The 26625-nt window shown below is 45.0% G+C and overlaps 1 protein-coding gene across 3 annotated transcripts in view; it reads right to left on the minus strand.

The window, feature by feature from the left end:
- Nucleotides 1-26625, minus strand: part of CCDC148 (coiled-coil domain containing 148) — a 205255-nt gene that overhangs the window by 153913 nt on the left and 24717 nt on the right. For 2 of the 3 annotated variants that reach the window (XM_069732976.1, XM_069732977.1), the window contains one exon: nt 2667-2788. The exons of the other annotated variant lie outside the window; for it this stretch is intronic. In XM_069732976.1, coding sequence (XP_069589077.1) covers nt 2667-2788 — 122 coding nt within the window. The remainder of the gene's footprint in view (nt 1-2666; nt 2789-26625) is intronic. 3 annotated transcript variants of the gene reach the window in all.

A 26625-nucleotide genomic window follows, 5' to 3' on the forward strand; every position in this document is an offset into this window, starting at 1 on the left:
GACCCATACTGTCTCCATTCCGAGAGAGACCCTAGTATGACTCTCTTCCAGCTACAGCTCACATTTTGGCTGGGCACTCACCAGCTTCGGCACACTCGCCTCTGCTCCATCCAGCAGACCGACACACCTAGCGAACACAGGCCCTGGTTCTTAGTCCCAGCTAGTCAGGTGCCTCTAATCAAGACCTGCAGTGCTAAGATTTAACCCTGTCCTACCTGGCTTTACTACAACACTTTAGCATCTTACAACGGTTCTAAAAATACTAAACGAGGGAGGACAGTGGTAATTAGACCCCCAAAGTGCAGAAGGTTCACCGTGCTCCCCTCCGCATGCTATATATATCATTCAGCAGGCCCTACAGTCACAGGCAGTCAAGAGGCTGTCGAAGCACGCCGGGAGTTGACGTTTACAACAGCAGGACTGTTGCAAGTTGCTGATACCTGCCTAAAGGAGTCACTCTGAACGGGTCTTTGATCCTTAGTTATTTTAGATATAGTCATTGATATAAGGCATTAGAAGAAAATTGTCACCACATTCAGACGAAGAAATGCATTTATGTTCGGAGTAGGGGAAAGTTTGAATTTTTGGGGTGCTGGTAACATTTTATGAGAAGGTGCAGTGTTTGGTCAATTGCTTGTACATTCACCTCCATGTCCATTATATAATGTATGAAAGGTTAAAATGTCAAGTGCGGAGGTGTATGGTGTGCAGGGGCTGAAAATAATGATCCTCCAATTATATATAGTGAATGACATAAGACAAAATGAGAACAATATGGACCCTTATTATCTATGTCCATTTTGGCAGAAATAAACCTGCTGTGCACGGATAGCGTGACCTCCTCTTTCTAATGATTGGATTTACATTGCAGCTCGAGCTCGGCCTCTGTAGCTGCCCGTGTTATGAGCATATGGTGTAATCATTGCCTGAGGATTAAATGAAGTAATGGGTAAATATTCCCATTTCTGCAATGCAGGAGGTGAGCGCACCGAGCTGTGCTAAAATGGATGAAATGATAAAACTGTGCAGGAAGCCCAGAGCCAAACCCTCGCAGGACTGCGTGTGACACTGACACATGGACATGAGCTCTGGCTGATGTGACTGGTGAGGGATGACCTGCGATGAAGGACAACGTGACGAGAACACCTGGTGGTCCTGGATTTCATCGGATTATATCATCAGTGGACACTGAACTAAAGCCTGTGGTATCTGCAGGTATATTGATTGTCCCAGTACTTCACACATAATCATATTCTAGCAGGTAGGGTGCTGTGGATGGACCACATGTTCGATTCACTGTTGCAGGAAAGCATCCACCGTAAGTAAACTGAACATGTTGTCACACCCACAGCACTCTACAGATCGAAGTGCAGCAGATGTGACCATGTGCTCGCCTTTACTTACAGGACGGTGCTTGCTTCTCAGTGCAAAAGCCAAACCAGAATCGTCAGGTTGCAGACACATGTTTCAGGGTGTTGCCCCTCTTCAGTGCAAAGCATGAGATATGATTAGGCTGTATGAGAAACCTCTAACTGGAGTCTAAGGGGTAATATTTCTCCTTGTGGAAAGTGACATGCTAGGGTAAGGAGGAGACTTATAGGCCATGCAATGCTCCTCTGGGAAATTGAATATTAAATATTTAATTTCCGAGAGGAGTATTGCATGGCCTATAAGTCAATTTCGACCACTTAACTAGCCTTACCACATGACTTAAGATAAAAGCCAAACCAGAACTTCAATTTGCAGACACATGTTTCAGGGTGTTGCCCCTCTTCAGTGCAAAGCATGAGATCTGATTTGGCAGTATGAGAAACCTCTAACTGAAGTCTAAGGGGTAATATTTCTCCTTGTGGAAAGTGACAGGCCCGACATGCTAGGGTAAGGAGACTTATAGGCCATGTAATGCTTCTATGGGAAATTAAATATTAAATATTTTATTTCCCATAGGAGCACTGCATGGCCTATAAGTCTCCTTACCCTGGCATTTCAGGAATGTCACTCTCCACAAGGAGAAACATTACCCTTTATACATGAAAGGGCGATAATGTGTGGGTGTCGTCAGCCAAAAAATTATTTTGTTAAGCCATGGATTGATTAGCAACATTGAAAAACGGAGGCACACTCATTTTTCATCACCTCATGCAAATTCAAAAAAGACCACTCCAGAGGTGACCGCCAGCTCCGGAAGAGGTGTATGCCTTGTTTGCAGATCCCAACACCGCTGCAGCCAATTACAGGTCAGGAGATTAGAGCAGCGCATCACTGGATGCTTCTCGGATGATGCAGAGCGGTCTGCACTGTATACGCGTGGCTTATGGAAGGCGAGTATGATTCAGTTAATTGTTTTTAATCAATCTATAGCTAAATCTATATCTAAATTAAAAAAAATCCAATTTACTATTGAACAACCGATTTTATTATAGGAATAACCCTTTGACACTTCTGATCTGCGTAATTTAATGTAGACGGATATAGCTTTGTGATCCTGTAGGTGGCGCTACCGGCTGACAGTCTTTCTAGTGCGGCTGTGTGATTTAGCTGTCAATCACTGTGAGATCTCTTCCTGGACTCCAGAGCAGGGAAGTCCCGATGGGAAACAACTAACAGATGACCTGAGAAAAAGACAGAATGCTAGATGCAGGAGAAAAGCCAGGAGACGCTCATACCTTTAATTGGATGCTGGAGGAGGCTAATTTCTTGGCTTCGGTTAATGCATGCAGTTGTTGGTAGTCAACAGGTTTGTATTTTGTACTGCCAAATCCATTCTTCATGCGAACCACTAAATCTCCTGTTCCAAAGAGGAGAGAAAAAAATAGGATTTACATAAAAAAAAATGGGATTTCAGGGGTATTCCAGCCTGAAGCTGCTGTCACCTATCCAATGGAAAGGTGGGAGTCCAACTGTTGAGAGCCTGATAGTCCCCCCGTTACCTCTAGCTGCAGGACTACGACTAGGAGCACTCTGATAGTCCCCCCCGTTACCTCTAGCTGCAGGACTACGACTAGGAGCACTCTGATAGTCCCCCCCGTTACCTCTAGCTGCAGGACTACGACTAGGAGCACTCTGATAGTCCCCCCCGTTACCTCTAGCTGCAGGACTACGACTAGGAGCACTCTGATAGTCCCCCCCGTTACCTCTAGCTGCAGGACTACGGCTAGGAGCACTCTGACAATCCCCCCCGTTACCTCTAGCTGCAGGACTACGGCTAGGAGCACTCTGATAGTCCCCCCCCCCCCCCGTTACCTCTAGCTGCAGGACTACGACTAGGAGCACTCTGATAGTCCCCCCCCCCCCCGTTACCTCTAGCTGCAGGACTACGGCTAGGAGCACTCTGATAGTCCCCCCGTTACCTCTAGCTGCAGAACTACGGCTAGGAGCACTCTGATAGTCCCCCCCCCCGTTACCTCTAGCTGCAGGACTACGACTAGGAGCACTCTGATAGTCCCCCCCGTTACCTCTAGCTGCAGGACTACGGCTAGGAGCACTCTGATAGTCCCCCCCCCCCTCCGTTACCTGTAGCTGCAGGACTACGGCTAGGAGCACTCTGATAGTCCCCCCTCCCCGTTACCTGTAGCTGCAGGACTACGGCTAGGAGCACTCTGATAGTCCCCCCCCCCCGTTACCTCTAGCTGCAGGACTACGGCTAGGAGCACTCTGATAGTCCCCCCCGTTACCTCTAGCTGCAGGACTACGGCTAGGAGCACTCTGATAGTCCCCCCGTTACCTCTAGCTGCAGAACTACGGCTAGGAGCACTCTGATAGTCCCCCCCCCGTTACCTCTAGCTGCAGGACTACGACTAGGAGCACTCTGATAGTCCCCCCCGTTACCTCTAGCTGCAGGACTACGACTAGGAGCACTCTGATAGTCCCCCCCATTACCTCTAGCTGCAGGACTACGGCTAGGAGCACTCTGATAGTCCCCCCCGTTATCTCTAGCTGCAGGACTACGGCTAGGAGCACCCTGATAGTCCCCCCCCCCCGTTACCTGTAGCTGCAGGACTACGGCTAGGAGCACTCTGATAGTCCCCCCCCCCGTTACCTGTAGCTGCAGGACTACGGCTAGGAGCACTCTGATAGTCCCCCCCCCCCCCGTTACCTCTAGCTGCAGGACTACGGCTAGGAGCACTCTGATAGTCTCCCCCTCCCCGTTACCTCTAGCTGCAGGACTACGGCTAGGAGCACTCTGAATGAAGCAGGGGTTGAGTCTACACCCTGTGGAGGTCTAATCAATGGATTCCCCTAATCACTAGAATGGGAGACCACAAGCTCTCGGCTTGCCTGCTTTCGTCAGAGCCACAGACTGTGAAATGCGTGGCTTGGGGGTGCAAACACAACCCCCTCTCCATTCCACCTCTTCCTGGGAGTGGTTCCTAGGAACCGATAATGATAAAAAAGAAAATGCTGAAATTTAGGATCACCCCAAAATGGATATTGCAATATTAAATCACAGCCAATCCCTGGTGATGCTGATGTAGAGAGAACGAGCCTCTAAATCCAGTGATTGGCAGCAGTCGTTGCATGAGCGGTAATTATTATGTCACTGCTGCAACCGCCACCAAAAAAATGGATCAGTGTAGGAGAGGCAGTGCTGTGATGGAGGAAAGGGTGTATAGCTGAGTTTAGTATTTTCAACCGCTACAACCCTATTAATTAAAAAAATATTAAAAAACGACCCTGGAAAAGCCCTTTAAATATTTCTGGTAACGTTCTGAAAAGGATTTGGGGTTATGTTTAAAAAGCTGTGAAAGGGATATCCCTGAGATGGGGTATCCATATCTATCATAGTGAACCACACATCATCCGCGGATGCCAGACCAGAGTGGCGGCCTTCTACCTACCGACATCTTCTGACTAGTAGGCCTAACTGTGCTGCAACTAAGATGTCGAGCTGGGCCTACTAATCAGAAGAGGCGCCAGTGATGCCAGCAGGTAGAAGGTGAATCACAAGACTCTGGTCCGGCGAACATGGACTAGCGTCGTGTAGTTATAATTAGGGTGGAGCAAATTTTTCAAAATTTCGGTTCTGATTCCAGTCGTCGGCAAATATTGTATTTGCAATATTTCCCTAGCACAGCCAAACGCCATTGGAGTCAATGGAAGTAGACAAGACCAAATATGTTCGGAATCGATCGTCAAACATAAATTCGTCACGACTAGGTTACCAAAATGGCAAATTCAGATTGGCGACTGATTCCAAACATATTCGCTCATCTCTAGCTACGATGTAACATTACACAGTGATGTCATGTACTCGGAGCCTTCTTTCCTACTGTATTATTTTATAAGCTTGTGTGTCCGTTTCCAGGTGTTTCACTGCGGTGTAGGTCGGAGCCCGGAGCTTTTCTCTGCACAGATTGACTGCAAGACTAACCATTTTGTTGGATTTGTTTGTAGAGTAAAGAAGTTTACACAACCGGGGTTGCAAGATGGCCGAGATCATTAGATGGCTTCAACCTGAACCTCGCCGGCAAGAAGCAATAGTCTTTCAAGTCTCCATTTGAAGAAAATCAGCCGGGGAAGGCGGATTGTGTTCAAAGAAAGACAGAAAGAAAAAAGTATTGTGATTTTTATAGACTTGTTGCAAACTTTCAATCTTGTTAGGAGCCCTAGAGACGCAACCGATCGATAGCATTCAGGCTGGCAATGCCAAAAATCAACAAGTGCAGAAAAAGCAGCAGCCCTCACAATCCTCTACATGAGAGCTCCAAGCTTCATATGTCAGGGTATGTTCACACGTGATAGTTTGCAGCATCTTTTTTTTCTGCAGCAAAAAAAAAAAAGTAAAATCCTTTAATTAAAATGGGTTAAAAAAGCTGCAGAAATGCTGAAAAAATGGACATGATGCAGAAAACCACTCTGAAGCTTCAAATCCTCAAGAAAAACAAGCAGCACGAGACTCCAGAAATGTCACTCACTTTGGCTTGTTTCACATTTGCGTTTAAATCCGCAGCGTTTAATACGCATCCGCAAGGGGTGGAAAAAACGCATATAAATGCGTACAAACGCGGCGTTTTTTAGACGCATGCGGTAAAAAAAACGCGTTTTTTCCTGCGTTTGCGTTTTTTGGTGCGCATGATGAGAAATTTCACAGGAGAAAAATCTAGATAACCAGACACCGCCAATGGGACTACAGAGGGCGTGTATTATGGTATTTCTTTATATAGACCCCTGAACAGCTGTAATCTTCAGATTTTGCTCCTGTATCCGGTGTCATGATGGATCTTCGCATGGAGAGCTTTTATTTCAACCTGGATTTAAGCATCAAGCTGTTTCTTGCCTGTGCTTTTGCTTGGGAGCAAGACAGAAATCGTGAAAGATGGAGAAGGAGACAACGTCGGCGTTTTTGGAGACACCCCATAAATCGAACAACGTGAGAGATGTGGAGCCTATCACACGCTGTATGCCGAGCTTAATGCCAACCCGGAGAAATTCCATGAATATACAAGGATGTCGCAAGACTCGCTCCGGGATTTGCTTGCTCGTGTCCAAGGAGCCATACGGAGACAGGACACCCAGCTCCGTAGAGCGATTCCACCCGAGGAACGCTGGTTACATTAAGGTACGTTCCAAATCTAAACCAATGACAGTCCAAATTTTGTGTTTTCTGACATGTATGTTTTGGGTATTTTCCTGTCTTTCTTTAGCGCAACCACACCATAAATAGAATAGTTTGTAATTTTTTGGGGGTTTATTTTTCTTACAGATTTCTGGCAACCGGAGAGAGTTTATCATCCCTCCACTTCCAATACCGGCTTGGAATATCCACCCTGTCCGGAATAGTTGTGGACACCTGTCGGGCTTTGTGGAATGTACTCCGGGATGAGTTTATACCCCTACCCACCTTGGACATGTGGCTTGAATTTGCGGAAAAATTCTGGAGTGTGTGTGATTTCCCAAACTGTTTGGGAGCAGTTGATGGAAAGCACATCCGCATTATCAAACCTGCCAGAACAGGATCAGAGTATTTCAACTATAAAAAATATTTTTCTGTTGTGCTCATGGCAATAGCTGATGCGAACTGTCGCTTCATCGCCGTGGACATTGGAGCTTTTGGCCGTGGCAACGATTCCCAGACTTTCAAGAACTCGGATATGGGCCGGCGTGTGTATGGCAAAAATTTCAATTTTCCCCCGCCACAACCTCTCCCCAACAGTCAAGGTCCACCGATGCCATTTGTTATGGTTGGGGATGAGGCCTTTCAGATGTGTGAAAACCTACTGAAGCCCTATTCCAGTCGGGACTTGAACCACACTAAAAGGATCTTTAACTACAGACTGACCAGGGCCCGAAGAACAGTAGAGTGTTCCTTTGGCATTCTGGTCTCTAAATGGCGCATTCTTGCATCAGCCATAAATCTAAAAGTGGAAACAGTCGACGAGGTGGTCAAAGCCTGTGTGGTTCTGCACAATTATATAATGGCTAAAGAGCAACCCAACATTGAACTGGATGAACCAGTTGCACACCCACTGCCCGATTTCCAGCATCACCCGCTGCGGTCAACTGCTGAAGTTGGTCACATGCGGGACCAATTTGCTGCCTTTTTTGATTCAGATATTGGACGTGTGTCATGGCAGGACAATGTTGTGTAAATGTCCTGTTGTAATTAGATCTGTAAAAGTAATTTTCTGAAATGATAATATTTCTCATTAATATACTTTAGTTTTGGTTGTGTTGACCATGTCTCCTATGCTTTTCCTCTACAAACCAAGGCTGTCCTAAAACTAGCAGTATTTGGTCTGTATTTAATATCAGTATTTGTAATCCAAAACCAGGAGTGTGCTGCTAGTGTGACGGCAGCCATGTTGCTTTAAGCTTGGTGACGTCATTGCGTCCTGATTCTGTTCTGCAGTATCCATTGGACACAGACTGAAGAGACAATGACTGTCACATTAAAGAGATCTATACTCATCAAGTCAGGTGTCCAAAATAATGAATTCATGATGCACATATAACAGCCTCATGAATTCACTATTTCTGTCACCTGTGCAAGTGAGCATAGATACGCCGTGTGTCACCAACATTGTCCCTTGAATTTGTGTGTAATAGATTATGTACAAAGAAGAGAAAATGGAGGTTATACAAGGCAGTTCTCTACTCACCAGGTCAGGTGTCCTAACTAGTGAGTTTTTTTGACACCTGACCTGTTCAGTAGAGTTCTGCACTGTATTTCCGCCATTTTCTCTTCAGACTGCAACTGAAGTCACAGCAGAAAGAAGAGATTATGGAGATAATACATCTATTATTTTTTGGCCCACCTCATATCTGTATACTAAAGACACACAAAACTGCAGTCTTTTTTTCATAACTACTGAAGATATGATGTGGCCCAAAAATTAAGTGTGTGGCGAAGTTTCTTATTTGGCGCACGGTGTGTGTTGCCGGCGGCGATAGACACAATAAACCAAACATAATTGGGGCAAATCAAATTGTATTTATTTTTTAACTGCGCCTGCTTGGGGTAGAGTGATGTAAACGGGGGTGTGAAGCTGTGAGGCCTGGCTAACCGTGGACAACGCAGAGGTGACAGGAGAAGGGGCAATGAAACTTGTGGGGTCTGGAAGTTCGGGGATGGGGCTTGACACATGAGAGGCTTGAGACGCACTGGAAGGGTGAGACAAACCTGACATTACAGACACATTGGGAGGTGAAGGGGGAGGAATACTAAGAGTCCTCATTTCTTTTTTTTTTTTTTGGGGGGGGGGGGGGTTGCCATGTTCTGGGAAGGCTTGGTGGGCTCATATGGCGTGGCGTGGTGGTGGGTGACCTGTCAGGGTCCGGCAGCACTGTGTCAGAGTCCATAGTGCTCGTAGAGCGTGCAGCCATGCCAGAGTCCATAGTGCTCGTAGAGCATGCAGCCATGCCAGAGTCCATAGCGCTCGTAGAGCGTGCAGCCATGCCAGAGTCCATAGCGCTCGTAGAGCGTGCAGCCATGCCAGAGTCCATAGTGCTCGTAGAGCGTGCAGCCATGCCAGAGTCCATAGTGCTCGTAGAGCATGCAGCCATGCCAGAGTCCATAGTGCTCGTAGAGCGTGCAGCCATGCCAGAGTCCATAGTGCTCGTAGAGCGTGCAGCCATGCCAGAGTCCATAGTGCTCGTAGAGCGTGCAGCCATGCCAGAGTCCATAGTGCTCGTAGAGCGTGCAGCCATGCCAGAGTCCATAGTGCTCGTAGAGCGTGCAGCCATGCCAGAGTCCATAGTGCTCGTAGAGCGTGCAGCCATGCCTGAGTCCATAGTGCTCGTAGAGCGTGCAGCCATGCCAGATTCCATAGTGCTCGTAGAGCGTGCAGCCATGCCAGAGTCCATAGTGCTCGTAGAGCGTGCAGCCATGCCAGAGTCCATAGTGCTCGTAGAGCGTGCAGCCATGCCAGAGTCCATAGTGCTCGTAGAGCGTGCAGCCATGCCTGAGTCCATAGTGCTCGTAGAGCGTGCAGCCATGCCAGATTCCATAGTGCTCGTAGAGCGTGCAGCCATGCCAGAGTCCATAGCGCTCGTAGAAGGGAAGGCCATGCCAGGGTCCTGCTGCATCGTGGTGGTGGCGGTACGGAATGCCATGCCAGGGTCCTGCTGCATCGTGGTGGTGGCGGTACGGAAGGCCATGCCAGGGTCCTGCTGCATCGTGGTGGTGGCGGTACAGAAGGCCATGCAAGGGTCCTGCTGCATAGTGGTGGTGGCGGTACGGAAGGCCATGCCAGGGTCCTGCTGCATCGTGGTGGTGGCGGTACGGAAGGCCATGCCAGGGTCCTGCTACATCTTGGTGGTGGCGGTACAGAAGGCCATGCCAGGGCGTTGCTCCACATCAGAAGAAGAAGAAGACATTCTGATGCATGTAGAAAGAAAGAAATGCAAGAAATTAGGACATGTAGAGACAGAAAATAGAAAATAAAGGCATTGGCTAGGATATACTCACATTCTTCAGTGTCTTGTTTTCCTCCAAGATGTAGACATGTTTTTCTCTTGTAAAACGCATGCGTTCACGAACGCAACCAAACGCATGTGCTTGTGAACGCATGCGTTCATATAGACAGCAATGCGTTTTTTTGTCGCAATCCTTGCGCAATCGACCGCATGCTTTTCCAGGCGGCAAATTGACGCCTCTAAAAATTACTGCATGTTGCATTTCTGCACCAAGCCGCAAACGACGAAACGACGCATGCGTCGTCAAACGCTGCAAAACGAGAACAATCAAAAACGTATGCGTCCCTAATGTTAAATATAGGAATACCCAATGCATGCGGATATATGCGGTAGAAACGCTGCGGACACAACCGCAAATGTGAAACCAGCCTGTGCTGGTACTGTAAAACGTCACATGTGGACATACCCTAAATCAGATCTGGGCAAAGTGAGGCCCGCGGACAGGGACAGCTGAAGGGCTGAAAAAAAGGGGCTCATGGGTCGCCCCACATGGCAACCATCCCCACCTGGAGTCCAGATTTCACTAGCATTTGTGAGACTCAGAAAGAAGATGCAACAATGTCACTATGTCGCATCTGCTGTGAGGGGCCTCAGATCGGAACAAATGGTCTTTGGTAGAGTGATTGTGAGGGAGCATCATACCACTTGGGGGTCTGTAATGGCCATCGTACTGTGTGGGGGATCATGCTGTCTCTATGGACGCTGGGAGGACCATCATACCATGTGTGAGGGGCTGTGGGGGATCATACTGTGTATAGGGGGCTGTGAGGACCATCAGCGTGGAATGTGAAGACCATCATCCCTTATGTGGGGGGCTGGGAGGACCATCAGCGTGGAATGTGAGGACCATCATACGGTGTGTGGGTGATATGATATCCGTTATACAGTTTGTAGGGGGCTTTTTGGGTCATTATACTGTGATGGGGGCTGTGGGGCCATCATACATGTGTGGAGGCTGCTGTTGAGGTACAAATGCTGAATAACAGAATATGATTTATAAAAAAGCAGTAAATTATATGGTGCTGATGATAAGAATACCTTACAATAAATGTAACATGCATTAGCAGCAGCGAGTCAGCATACTTAACTCTGCTCAATGTTCAGTGATAAAACTAATATTAATATAAAATACAAATTATAATAAATATGTTAATATTAATACAGCTTATTGCTTTGGCCCCCACAATAGTCACAGGCTCTCATGTGGCCCCTTGGGAAATTGCCCATTCCTGTCCTAAAGTATTAAACAAAAGTGCATCTTTGGTTAGGTTTGCTGCTTTAATAGGTCATTATTGGTCTTTCTCAGACCACTTAATAAATAATTTTCTGACTGCGGCTTGCGAAGAAGCAAACTAAATAGGTTTGTCCCACTGATTAGCACTGCCAGGTAAAGCCAGCAGGTGAAACGTACTGATGTCCACATCTGCTACAACAAATGCTGCCGGCTCATTCTGATAATCTGTCACACACCCCCAATCAGAAATTAAAGTACACGGTCATATAGGGGACTTGGGGCTCATTCAGATGTCATTTTTTTGTGTTTTTTTTTATGGATAGAAATGTTACATGTCAAAGTCTATGGGGCTGTTCACATGGCTGATTGCTTTTGCAGAAGGAATGGTCCACACACAAAATTGCCTTTAATGCCCAGAAAATGCCGCTGAATCAATATACTACACGAATTAGGCTCGGTTCACATGAACACGGTGCATTTTGCTGGACGTATACTCCTGAATAGCAAAAAGTGTATTTTGTGTATTCAGATGTATATGGCAGCGGACCACAGACTAAAATGGACAAGAAGTATATAAAAAATTTTTTTCTTCTTTTGACTATGTTTTGTCAGCTTTAAGGGAGGGTCACAAATATAGAAAAAAAAAAACATACGAGTTTTTTTTTGCTCACCCATAGACTTGAATGTGAGCGTTTCATGCAAATTTACAGAAGAATCTAGTGTATGATTCAGTCAGTGAAAAAAAAAATATCATGTGACCCACTGAATAACATTGGTTCAAGTGCTGTCCGTTTTATTCATGGACAGTTCTCGGACTTAAAATACAGTTGTGTGAACAAGCCTTTACATCGTACAGCGTTTCTTTGGAATTTAAGGGGCTGACACACTTAGCTGCTTCCTCAGATAGACACAGGAACTGTTCTGGTAGAGATTGGGGATGACATAAACCTTGGCACAGTTCAGCAAAATAAACAGAGCCTTGCTGGCATAACGGTAAAACAAGCAAAAACACAGTCCGTTCCCTGCAGGGTTCACCTGCAGTTATCCCACACAGTCCTTAGCTCCTCCAGGAGCTATGTGGGAGTTCCTGCTCCCCCAATACACAACACACACTGACTCACATGGCCAGGTATTTAACACCTCATTTGATGGTCACATGACCTTGACCTCACACAGGTCCTGGCAGGACTCTGCAGGTGGAGATACGGTGGACCTCCTCCCACCTGCTCTACAGAGGTCCACTAAGACCAGCCCATAAGGGTATGTGCACACGTAGAAAGGAGCTCTGCGGATTTTTCCGCTGCGGATTATAGAAATCCGCAGGTAAAAGGCACTGCGTTTTACTGCGGATTTACTGTGGTTTTTATGCGGAATTTGTCCGGATTCCACCTGCGGTTTTACACCTGCGGATTCCTATATAGGAGCAGGTGTAAACCGCAGAGGAATCCGCACAAAGAATTGACATGCTGCGGAATGTAACCCGTAGCGTTTCTGCGCGTTTTTTTCCGCAGCATGGGTACTGCGGATTGCATTTTCCATAGGTTTATATTGTACTGTAAATGCATGGAAAGCTGCTGTGGACCCGCAGCAAAATCCGCAACGTGTGCACATAGCCTAACAAAGGTTCCTATTAACCCTCTCAGCACTTAGCGTGCTGGAGGCGAAAACACCCTGGTTTTACATCACTGACCGCAGTATGCCCAGTGACATGTATCTCCCTTCATACACTATGCCAGTGACTCTGTCACGGGAAGTACAAAGGATAAAAAAACAGCAACCATAGTTGAACATGCTTTATTGGCCACAGAAAAAAACTATAAAAAATGAAAGGGATGTAGAGGTTTTTTCTCCCCTTTACGATCACCAGTAGATGCATAGAAACATATCTACTATATAATTGTCTAAGGGTCACTTCCGTCTGTCTGTCTGTCTTTCTGTCACGGATATTCATTGGTCGCCGCCTCTGTCTGTCATGGAAATCCAAGTCGCTGATTGGTCGTGGCTGTCTTGCTGCAACCAATCAGCAACCGGCACAGTCTGGCGGAAAAATGGCCGCTCCTTCCTCCCCGCAATCAGTGCCCGCTCCATACTCCCCTCCAGTCAGCCCTCACACAGGGTTAATGCCAGCGTTAATGGACCGCGGTGTAACGCACTCCATTAACACAGCTATTAACCCTGTGAGACCAACTTTTTACAATTGATGATGCGTATGCGGCATCAATAGTAAAAAAGATCTAATGTTACAAATAATAATAATAATTAAAAAAAAAGGTTAGTCTCACCCTCCGTCCTCTCTTCGGCAGTGCAAGCGGCAGGTTCCAGGGACAAGAATGCTATGCGAGAAGGACCTGCCATGACGTCACAGTCATGTGACCGCGACGTCATCACAGGTCCTGCGCTCATACCAACCCTGGGACCGGAAGCTGCCGCATGCACCGCACACAGGCGACAGGACTACAAGGGGCCCTCAGAAGGTGAGTATATGTTTATTTTTTATTTTAACTCTTTTTTAACCTGTTACATACGTGTCTGGGCAATATACTACATGTCTGGGCAATAAACTACGTAGCTAGGCAATATACTACTTGGCTCTGTGCTGTATACTACGTGACCGGGCAATATACTATGTGGTTGGGCAATATACTACGTGACTGGGCAATATACTACGTGGGCTGTGCAATATACTACGTGACTGGGCAATATACTACGTGACTGGGCAATATACCATGTGGTTGGGCAATATACTACGTGGCTCTGTGCTGTATACTACGTGACTGGGCAATATACTACATGACTGGGCAATATACTACGTGACTGGGCAATATACCATGTACGTAGCTGGGCAATATACTACGTGGCTCTGTGCTGTATACTACGTGACTGGGCAATATACTATGTGGTTGGGCAATGTACTACGTGACTGGGCAATATACTACGTGGGCTGTGCAATATACTACGTGGACATGCATATTCTAGAATGCCCGATGCGTTAGAATCGGGCCACCATCTAGTAGCAGTATAAGAGAATAAAGAACATGATACTTTTATTTTTATTAACGCACATAAATGTAAACAGAATGTATACGTCGCAATTTGAAGAGATGTGTGCGAGTCGCTCTGTCTCTCCTGGATGTATACATGCCGCGTGCAGGTGCAGCAGGGATGTCGGCTCCTGAGCGGTCAGTATGTGCACAGGCAGGAGAATTGCCCCGGGCAAGAAAGTGCTGTCAATCAAGATACAGGGAGGGGCCGGGGATGCCAAGTCACTAGCAGAACAGTGCATGAAGCTTTGGGCCACAAGGGTGCACCGAGCACCTGAGATTACAGCGTTTTATATACACTTTTTTTTATTTTATAGAGGCATATAGGAGTCCCCTATAGGGACGTATACAAGTCCCCTGTATGATTGTCTCGGTTATAGTGTGTTTAGTGGGTAACAGAATTCAGTCCAGCGCTAGAGAAAAGTATACATGACAATCAAGGGAGGGAACATTACTAGTCACATCTGTGCTCTGCTGTCTAAGGGAGGCCGAAAAGCCCCTCTATCACATGATACACCATGATTAGCTATAAATGGCACATAGTAGAGCGGGCAGATGTTAGATTTTGCATTGGGACCCAAATTACAGATCTGGAAACAGGAACGTGGGACAGAAAAGGAGGTGCAAGTGCCGTATCCCGGGAGAGGCCGTCAGTATCAGATTGGTGGGGGTCAGACATCATTATTTGACAGTCACAGCGTTGTATGAGTCCTAGTGGCTGTGCCTGGTATTGCACCTTAGTCCTATTCACTTCAATGGGATGGTGATGCAGAGAATCATCGACCTCTCTAACCAGATGATATCGATGGCCTGTCAAAAGAGACGACAGTTCTGGAAGTACCATTTTCTCCAACACAAATCTGTCACTACAGGGCAAAGCAGATATAAAAGTCATGGAGTTTAAAAGGGGCTGTTTAAATACATCGATTTTATTTTTGTGGCAGCCTTGTACTGAGCAAATGTATGTTTTACCATAGATAGAAACAATATATCGGTGACAAATTAAACTTTTTTTTTTAATCTGTTTTGGCGGCAAACTATCTGAACTTTTTCACAATTGACACACTTCTGGCAGGCGGATCGATGTTTACGGGGGTGACCGCGCATTGGTCAGGTTAGACATCCCGTTTGCTATAAAATTTGGGAGGGACCGTTCATGGCACGCACCCTGAAGAAGGACTACACCGAAACGCGCGTCGGGGTGGGTTCGAGTCGGCGTGGTCTCCTGCATATACCGGTATGTTTATACTGTGGTGCCATATGACATATTTCCCACATGGATTAATATTTATTGGATTATTGTTAGTATGAATTTTGTATGCATCTAGCTTGATATGTTTCTTGTGGCAGTACATACCTTGTTTATATGCAGTATTTACCACCCTGCTCCTTGCTTCCATGTCATATGTTATTACGTGTTCCCCAATTTTTATTCCCATATTCTTTGCTGTTTTCCTGTATTTATAATAAATTCTCTATATTTTGCATATACTTTGGACAATGGCACTAGTTTCTTTTAGTGGTTTTGCTGGTTGCGAATAGTGTGTCCTACACACTTCCATGCACAGGCCTGCTACATGGGATGTTTCCCGTTTATTAATATGATTCTTTATTGGTACTATTGCCTGTTTTGTTTGCCTTATTTTCAATTGTGAAGTAAACATGCGGTCAAAGGAGCTCTCCATGCAGGTGAAACAAGCCATCCTTAAGCTGCGAAAACAGAAAAAAACCATCCGAGAAATTGATACAATATTAGGAGTGGCAAAATCTACAGTTTGGTACATTCTGAGAAAGAAAGAAAGAAAGAAAGAAAGAAAGAAAGAAAGAAAGAAAGAAAGAAAGAAAGAAAGAAAGAAAGAAAGAAAGAAAGAAAGAAAGAAAGAAAGAAAGAAAGAAAGAAAGAAAGAAAGAAAGAAAGAAAGAAAGAAAGAAAGAAAGAAAGAAAGAAAGAAAGAAAGAAAGAAAGAAAGAAAGAAAGAAAGAAAGAAAGAAAGAAAGAAAGAAAGAAAGAAAGAAAGAAAGAAAGAAAGAAAGAAAGAAAGAAAGAAAGAAAGAAAGAAAGAAAGAAAGAAAGAAAGAAAGAAAGAAAGAAAGAAAGAAAGAAAGAAAGAAAGAAAGAAAGAAAGAAAGAAAGAAAGAAAGAAAGAAAGAAAGAAAGAAAGAAAGAAAGAAAGAAAGAAAGAAAGAAAGAAAGAAAGAAAGAAAGAAAGAAAGAAAGAAAGAAAGAAAGAAAGAAAGAAAGAAAGCACTGGTGAACTCATCAATGCAAAAAGACCTGGGCGCCCACAGAAGACAACAGTGGTGGATGATCGCAGAATAATCTCCATGGGGAAGAGAAACCCCTTCACAACAGCCAACCAAGTGAACAACACTCTCCAGGAGGTCGGCGTATCAATATCCAAATCTACCATAAAGAGAAGACTGCATGAAAGTAATACAGAGGGTTCACTGCACGGTGCAGCCACTCATAAGCATCAAGAATAAAAAGGCTAGATTGGACTTTCCTAAAAAACATCTAAAAAAGCCAGCACAGTTCTGGAAGAACATTCTTTGGACAGATGAAGCCAAGATCAACCTCTACCAGATTGATGGAAAGAGAAAAGTATGGTGAAGGCTATGCCTGCTACAGTGACAGTGAGTGACACATTAGCCAATGATGGGACAGTAGTAGTCTCATCATCCGGCTAATGTGTTGAATGTATATTTAAAAAAAAAAAAAACACCACAAACATACATACAACATACATACTACATGCATACAACATGCAACACACTACATACATGCAACATGCTACATACATGCAACATACTACATACATGCAACATACTACATACATACAACATATAGACATACAGTACATAAAACATAGAGTACATATTGAATATCACTTGTCACTTTGATCCCCGAAGCCATTGTCATCTGTAAAAAATATTAAAATAATAAACAAACACTATACTCCCTGATCCACAGAAATCCAATTAAAACGAGTGTCCCACAAAAATTCTCCCGTGGATAGCAGCAGCATCAGCTGATGAGACCGCTCTCCAGGGGCTCCAGGAATACAATGACGGGAGGAAGGTATCCTTCCACATCGTATTCCTCCGCCACTGTAAGAAATAGTCCCTAGTCTCACTTGTGGCACTGCTGTGTGAGAAAGTTCCCATGCAGCAATGCCATAAAGTGAGACTCTGAACTAAGGTAACCTCAGTGATGCACTGCAGGAGCCATTGTCTCCTGTCAGTGTGTCACTGAGGGTCCTATAGAGCAGTGCATCACCCAATGTCACTTTTCTATAGGGGAGATCGTTGTGGGACACTCGTTATTAATTGGACTGCGTCGGACAGGGAGTATACGGTTTATTATTTTTAATTTTTTACAGGCGATCGAGTATCGCAAGTATGGTTAAATTAAGATCATTAAAATACTTTTTTCTGGCTGTGTCTTTATTTTTTTTAAATTTTTTTACTCTTTCACTACTATAGGATTAATAATGGGTAGGCATCTTATTGACGCCTCTCCATTATTAACCCGGCATAATGTCACCTTACAATAGCAAGGTGACATTAACCCCTTATTACCCCATATCGCACCGCTACACGGGAGTGGGAAGAGAGGGGCTAAGTGCCGGAATTGGCGTATCTTACAGATGCGCCATTTCTGGGGCGGCTGCGGACTGGTATTTGTAGCAGGGGGAGGGGGGGGGGCAATATCCATGGCCCCTTTCTAGGCTATGAATATCAGCCCGCAGCTGTCTGCATAGCCTTTCTGGCTATAAAATATAGGGGGACCCCACGTCATTTTTTGGGGGGTCTGTCATGATCCCAATGGCAGGGGATCACAAAAAGGACAAGCACAGATACAAACAAGCTCTAGGGCGATGGAACCTGAGCTGACCGCGACCCTGAACCTAACACACAAATAAAAGTAGCCGGGGAACGTGCCTACGATGATCCTAGACGTCTCGCTCCAGCCGAAGATCTAACTTCCCCTATTAGAAGAAACACAGACCTCTCTTGCCTCCAGAGAAATACCCCACAGCAATAGCAGCCCCCCACATATAATGACGGTGAAATGAGAGGAAGGCACATACGTAGTATGAAAACAGTTTCAGCAAAATGAGGCCCGCTAAAGCTAGATAGCAGAGGATACAAAAGTGAACTGCGCGGTCAGCGAAAAACCCTTCAAAAAACCATCCTGAAATTACTTGAACTCATGTGCCAACTCATGGTACATGAAAAGCAATTTCAGCCCACTAGAGCAACCAGCAGCAGAGAATCACATATCTGCAGGCTGGACTAAAAACCAAATTAAGCAAAACACAAAACAGGAAAATCCAAACTTAGCTTGTCCAGAAGGTTCTAGGAGCAGGGAGCAGAGGTAACAAGACACACTGGATACATTGATAACCGGCGAGGAAATGCCAGCAAAGCCAGGTTAAATAGGAAACTCCCATATGCTGATGGAACAGGTGGAACCCAGAAACCCAGGAAAGACAAGTCACCCAGTACCATCAGTAACCACCAGAGGGAGCCCAAAAACAGAACTCACAACAGTACCCCCCCTTGAGGAGGGGTCACCGAACCCTCACGAGAACCACCAGGGCGACCAGGATGAGCCCTATGAAAAGCGCGAACCAAATCATCAGCATGAACATCCGAGGCAACCACCCAAGAATTATCCTCCTGACCATAACCCTTCCACTTGACCAAATACTGGAGTTTCCGTCTGGAAACACGAGAATCCAAGATCTTCTCCACAACATACTCCAATTCTCCCTCCACCAGCACTGGAGCAGGAGGCTCAAGAGAAGGAACAACAGGTACCTCATACTTCCGCAACAACGACCGATGAAACACATTATGAATAGCAAACGATGCCGGGAGATCCAAACGAAACGACACAGGGTTAAGAATTTCCAAGATCCTATAGGGACCGATGAACCGAGGCTTGAACTTAGGAGAAGAGACCTTCATAGGAACAAAACGAGAAGACAACCACACCAAGTCACCAACAAGAAGTCGAGGACCCACGCGGCGACGGCGATTAGCAAACTGCTGAGCCTTCTCCTGGGACAACTTCAAATTGTCCACCACATGACTCCAAATCCGATGCAACCTATCCACCACCATGTCCACTCCAGGACAATCAGAAGGTTCCACCTGACCAGAGGAAAAACGAGGATGAAACCCCGAATTACAAAAGAAAGGAGAAACCAAGGTAGCAGAACTAGCCCGATTATTAAGGGCAAACTCGGCCAGCGGCAAAAAGGTAACCCAGTCATCCTGATCAGCAGAAACAAAACACCTTAAATAAGTTTCCAAGGTCTGATTAGTTCGTTCAGTCTGGCCATTCGTCTGAGGATGGAATGCAGACGAAAAGGACAAATCAATGCCCATCTTAGCACAGAACGTCCGCCAAAATCTAGACACAAACTGGGATCCCCTGTCAGAAACGATGTTCTCAGGAATCCCATGCAAACGAACCACATTCTGAAAAAAACAGAGGGACCAACTCAGAGGAGGAAGGCAACTTAGGCAAGGGTACCAGATGAACCATTTTAGAAAAGCGATCACACACAACCCAGATGACGGACATTTTTTGAGAGACAGGGAGATCCGAAATAAAGTCCATGGAAATGTGCGTCCAAGGCCTCTTCGGGATAGGCAAAGGTGACAACAATCCACTGGCCCGAGAACAGCAAGGCTTAGCCCGAGCACAAACCTCACAAGACTGCACAAAAGAACGCACATCCCTCGACAAGGAAGGCCACCAAAAAGACCTGGCCACCAAGTCTCTAGTACCAAATATTCCAGGATGACCTGCCAACGCAGAAGAATGGACCTCGGAGATGACTCTACTGGTCCAATTATCCGGAACAAACAGTCTCTCAGGCGGACAACGATCAGGTTTAGCCGCCTGAAACTCCTGCAAAGCACGTCGCAAGTCTGGGGAGACAGCAGACAAAATCACCCCATCCCTAAGGATACCAGAGGGCTCAGAATTTCCAAGGGAGTCAGGCACAAAACTCCTAGAAAGAGCATCCGCCTTCACATTCTTTGAACCTGGCAGGTATGAAACCACAAAATTGAAACGAGAGAAAAACAGTGACCAACGAGCCTGTCTAGGATTCAGACGCCTGGCAGACTCAAGGTAAATCAAATTTTTGTGATCAGTCAAGACCACCACACGATGTCTAGCACCCTCTAGCCAATGACACCACTCCTCAAATGCCCACTTCATGGCCAAAAGTTCCCGATTACCAACATCATAATTCCGCTCAGCCGGCGAAAACCTTCTAGAAAAAAACGCGCATGGCTTCATCACTGAGCCATCGGAGCTTCTCTGTGACAAAACCGCCCCCGCTCCAATCTCGGAAGCATCAACCTCAACCTGAAAAGGGAGCGAAACATCTGGCTGACGCAACACAGGAGCAGAAGAAAACCGGCGCTTAAGTTCCTGAAAGGCCTCCACAGCCGCAGGAGACCAATTAGCAACATCAGCACCCTTCTTAGTCAAATCCGTCAAAGGCTTAACAACACTAGAAAAATTAGTTATAAAACGACGATAGAAATTAGCAAGGCCCAAGAACTTCTGTAGACTCTTAAGAGATGTAGGCTGCGTCCAGTCACAAATAGCCTGAACCTTGACGGGATCCATCTCAATAGTAGAAGGGGAAAAAATATACCCCAAGAAAGAAATCTTCTGGACTCCAAAGAGACACTTTGAGCCTTTTACAAACAAGGAATTGGCCCGCAGGACCTGAAACACCTTCCTGACCTGCTGAACATGAGACTCCCAGTCATCAGAAAAAACCAAAATATCATCCAAATACACAATCATAAATTTATCCAGATATTCACGGAAAATATCGTGCATAAAGGACTGGAAGACTGAAGGAGCATTAGAAAGTCCAAAAGGCATTACCAAATACTCAAAATGGCCCTCAGGCGTATTAAATGCGGTTTTCCACTCATCACCTTGCTTTATTCGTATAAGATTATACGCACCCCGAAGATCAATCTTAGTGAACCATTTAGCCCCCTTAATGCGAGCAAACAAATCAGTCAACAATGGCAAAGGATACTGATATTTTACGGTAATCTTATTCAAAAGACGATAATCTATACAAGGCCTCAAGGAACCATCTTTCTTGGCCACGAAAAAAAAACCTGCTCCCAAAGGGGACAAAGATGGACGGATATGTCCCTTTTCCAAGGACTCCTTAACATAATCCCGCATAGCAGTATGCTCTGGCACTGACAGATTGAACAAACGACCTTTAGGAAATTTACTGCCCGGAATTAAATTTATAGCACAATCGCAATCCCTGTGAGGAGGAAGCGAACTGAGCTTAGGCTCCTCAAAAACATCCCGATAGTCAGACAAAAACACAGGAATCTCAGAAGGAGTAGATGAAGCGATAGAAATCGGAGGTGCATCATCATGAACCCCCTGACAACCCCAGCTTAACACAGACATTGATTTCCAGTCAAGGACTGGATTATGAGTTTGTAACCATGGCAGACCAAGTACTAGAACATCATGCAAATTATACAGTACCAGGAAGCGAATCACCTCCTGATGAACGGGAGTCATACGCATGGTCACTTGTGTCCAGTACTGAGGTTTATTCATAGCCAAAGGTGTAGAGTCAATTCCCTTCAAAGGAATAGGGACTTCCAGAGGCTCCAGACTAAACCCACAGCGATTGGCAAATGACCAATCCATAAGACTCAGGGCAGCGCCTGAATCCACATAGGCATCGACGGAAATGGATGATAATGAACAAATCAGAGTCACAGACAGAATGAACTTAGACTGTAAAGTACTAATGGCAACAGACTTATCAACCTTTTTTGTGCGTTTAGAGCATGCTGATATAACATGAGCTGAATCACCACAATAAAAGCACAACCCTTTTTTCCGCCTATACTTTTGCCGTTCACTTCTGGACTGAATTCTATCACATTGCATTATCTCAGGTGACGGTTCACACGACACCGCCAAATGATGCACAGGTTTGCGCTCCCGTAAACGCCGATCAATCTGAACAGCCATAGTCATAGACTCATTCAGACCAGCAGGCGCAGGGAACCCCACCATAACATCTTTAATGGCCTCAGAAAGGCCATCTCTAAACTTTGCAGCCAGAGCGCACTCATTCCACTGAGTAAGTACCGACCACTTCCGAAATTTTTGACAATAAATTTCTGCTTCATCTTGCCCCTGAGAGAGGGCCAACAAAGCTTTTTCAGCCTGAATCTCTTGGTTAGGTTCCTCATAGAGCAAACCCAATGCCAGAAAAAACGCATCCGCATTAAGCAACGCAGGGTCCCCTGGTGCCAATGCAAATGCCCAATCCTGTGGGTCACCCCGCAGGAAAGATATAATTATCTTGACTTGCTGAGCAGGGTCTCCAGAGGAGCGAGATTTCAAAGAAAGAAACAACTTGCAATTGTTCCTAAAATTCAGAAAACGAGATCTATCTCCAGAAAAAAACTCTGGGACAGGAATTCTAGGTTCAGACATAGGAGCATGTACAACAAAATCCTGTATATTTTGAACCTTAGTGGCAAGATTATTCAGGCTGGAAGCCAAACTCTGGACGTCCATGATAAACAGCTGAGATCAGAGCCATTCAAAGATTAAGAGGAGGAGGAAGTAGCCAGGCTGCAATAAGGCTAGGCAGCAAACTCTGAGGGAAAGGGAAAAAAAAAAAAAAAAACTTCCTCAGACTACTTATCCTCCTACTTCAGCCAATACAATTAACACTTTGTGGGCCGGTTATACTGTCATGATCCCAATGGCAGGGGATCACAAAAAGGACAAGCACAGATACAAACAAGCTCTAGGGCGATGGAACCTGAGCTGACCGCGACCCTGAACCTAACACACAAATAAAAGTAGCCGGGGAACGTGCCTACGATGATCCTAGACGTCTCGCTCCAGCCGAAGATCTAACTTCCCCTATTAGAAGAAACACAGACCTCTCTTGCCTCCAGAGAAATACCCCACAGCAATAGCAGCCCCCCACATATAATGACGGTGAAATGAGAGGAAGGCACATACGTAGTATGAAAACAGTTTCAGCAAAATGAGGCCCGCTAAAGCTAGATAGCAGAGGATACAAAAGTGAACTGCGCGGTCAGCGAAAAACCCTTCAAAAAACCATCCTGAAATTACTTGAACTCATGTGCCAACTCATGGTACATGAAAAGCAATTTCAGCCCACTAGAGCAACCAGCAGCAGAGAATCACATATCTGCAGGCTGGACTAAAAACCAAATTAAGCAAAACACAAAACAGGAAAATCCAAACTTAGCTTGTCCAGAAGGTTCTAGGAGCAGGGAGCAGAGGTAACAAGACACACTGGATACATTGATAACCGGCGAGGAAATGCCAGCAAAGCCAGGTTAAATAGGAAACTCCCATATGCTGATGGAACAGGTGGAACCCAGAAACCCAGGAAAGACAAGTCACCCAGTACCATCAGTAACCACCAGAGGGAGCCCAAAAACAGAACTCACAACAGGGGTCCCCCTATTTTAATAGCCAGTAAAGGCTAGGCTACACAGACAGCTGCGGGCTGATATTCATAGCCTGGGAGGGGCCATGGGTATATTACCCCCTTCCCAGGCTATAAATATTGGCCCCCGGCTTTCCCCCTCTGGTGCAGAAAATTGCGCGGGAGCCCACGCCATTTTTTTCCTTTTTTATTTTTTATTTTAAATTAACCCCTTTACCCCCAAGGGTGGTTTGCACGTCAATGACCAGGCCAATTTTTACAATTCTGACCACTGTCCCTTTATGAGGTTATAACTCCGAAACGCTTCAACGGATCCTGGTGATTCTGACATTGTTTTCTCGTGACATATTGTACTTCATGATAGTGGTAAAATTTCTTTGATAGTACCTGCGTTTATTTGTGAAAAAAACGGAAATTTGGCGAAAATTTTGAAAATTTCGCAATTTTCAAACTTTGAATTTTTATGCAATTAAATCACAGAGATATGTCACACAAAATACTTAATAAGTAACATTTCCCACATGTCTCCTTTACATCAGCATAATTTTGGTACCAATTTTTTTATTGTTAGGGAGTTATAAGGGTTAAAAGTTGACCAGCAATTTCTCATTTTTACAACACCATTTTTTTTTAGGGACCACGTCTCATTTGAAGTCATTTTGAGGGGTCTATATGATAGAAAATGCCCAAGTGTGACACCATTCTAAAAACTGCACCCCTCAAGGTGCTCAAAACCACATTCAAGAAGTTTATTAACCCTTCAGGTGTTTAATAGGAATTTTTGGAATGTTTAAATAAAAATGAACATTTAACTTTTTTACACAAAAAATTTACTTCAGCTCCAATTTGTTTTATTTTACCAAGGGTAACAGGAGAAATTGGACCCAAAAAGTTGTTGTCCAATTTGTCCTGAGTACGCTGATACCCCATATGTGGCAGTAAACCACTGTTTGGGCGCATGGGAGAGCTCGGAAGGGAAGGAGCGCTATTTGACTTTTCAATGCAAAATTGACAGGAATTGAGATGGGACGCCATGTTGCGTTTGGAGAGCCACTGATGTGCCTAAACATTGAAACCCCCCACAAGTGACACCATTTTGGAAAGTAGACCCCCTAAGGAACTTATCTGGATGTGTGGTGAGCACTTTGACCCACCAAGGGCTTCACAGAAGTTTATAATGCAGAGCCATAAAAATAAAACAAAATTTTTTTCCCACAAAAATTATTTTTTAGCCCCCAGTTTTGTATTTTCCCTAGGGTAACAGGAGAAATTGGACCCCAAAAGTTGTTGTCCAATTTGTCCTGAGTACGCTGATACCCCATATGTGGGGGGGAACCACCGTTTGGGCGCATGGGAGGGCTCGGAAGGGAAGGAGCGCCATTTGGAATGCAGACTTAGATGGAATGGTCTGCAGGCGTCACATTGCGTTTGCAGAGCCCCTAATGTACCTAAACAGTAGAAACCCCCCACAAGTGACACCATTTTGGAAAGTAGACCCCCTAAGGAACTCATCTTGATGTGTTGTGAGAGCTTTGAACCCCCAAGTATTTCACTACAGTTTATAACGCAGAGCCATGCAAATAAAAAATATTTTTTTTTCCACAAAAATTATATTTTAGCCCCCAGTTTTGTATTTTTCCAAGGTTAGCAGGAGAAATTGGACCCTAAATGTTGTTGTCCAATTTGTCCTGAGTACGCTGATACCCGATATGTGGGGGGGAACCACCGTTTGGGCGCATGGGAGGGCTCGGAAGGGAAGGAGCATCATTTGGAATGCAGACTTAGATGGATTGGTCTGCAGGCGTCACATTGCGTTTGCAGAGCCCCTAATGTACCTAAACAGTAGAAACCCCCCACAAGTGACCCCATATTGGAAACTAGACACCCTCAATGAACTTATCTAGATGTGTTGTGAGAACTTTGAACCCCCAAGTGTTTCACTACAGTTTATAACGCACACTGAAAGACCCTTTTTATTGCAAAAAATATTTTTTGCAATACCACATTTTGAGAGCTATAATTTTTCCATATTTTGGTCCACAGAGTCATGTGAGGTCTTGTTTTTTGCGGGACGAGTTGACGTTTTTATTGAAAACATTTTTGGGCACGTGACATTTTTTGATCGCTTTTTATTCCGATTTTTGTGAGGAAGAATGACCAAAAGCCAGCTATTCATGAATTTCTATTGGGGGAGGCGTTTATACCGTTCCGAGTTTGGTAAAATTGATAAATCAGTTTTATTCTTCGGGTCAGTACGATTACAGCGATACCTCATTTATATCATTTTTATATGGTTTGGCGCTTTTATACGATAAAAACTATTTTACAGAAAAAATAATTATTTTTGCATCGCTTTATTCTCAGGACTATAACTTTTTTATTTTTTTGCTGATGATGCTGTATGGCGGCTCTTTTTTTGCGGGACAATATGACGCTTTCAGCGGTACCATGGTTATTTATATCTGTCCTTTTGATCGCGTGTTATTCCACTTTTTGTTCGGCGGTATGATAATAAAGCGTTGTTTTTTGCCTCGTTTTTTTTTTTTTTTCTTACGGTGTTTACTGAAGGGGTTAACTAGTGGGACAGTTTTATAGGTCGGGTCGTTACGGACGCGGCGATACTAAATATGTGTACTTTTATTGTTTTTTTTTTTTTATTTAGATGAAGAAATGTATTTATGGGAATAATATTTTTTTTTTTTTTCATTATTTTGGAATATTTTTTTTAATTTTTTTTACACATTTGGAAAATTTTTTTTTAACTTTTTTACTTTGTCCCAGGGGGGGACATCACAGATCAGTGATCTGACAGTTTGCACAGCACTCTGTCAGATCACTGATCTGACATGCAGCGCTGCAGGCTTCACAGTGCCTGCTCTGAGCAGGCTCTGTGAAGCCACCTCCCTCC

Source organism: Ranitomeya imitator, chromosome 7, assembly GCF_032444005.1.
Source record: "Ranitomeya imitator isolate aRanImi1 chromosome 7, aRanImi1.pri, whole genome shotgun sequence".
Classification (NCBI taxonomy): Eukaryota; Metazoa; Chordata; class Amphibia; order Anura; family Dendrobatidae; genus Ranitomeya; species Ranitomeya imitator.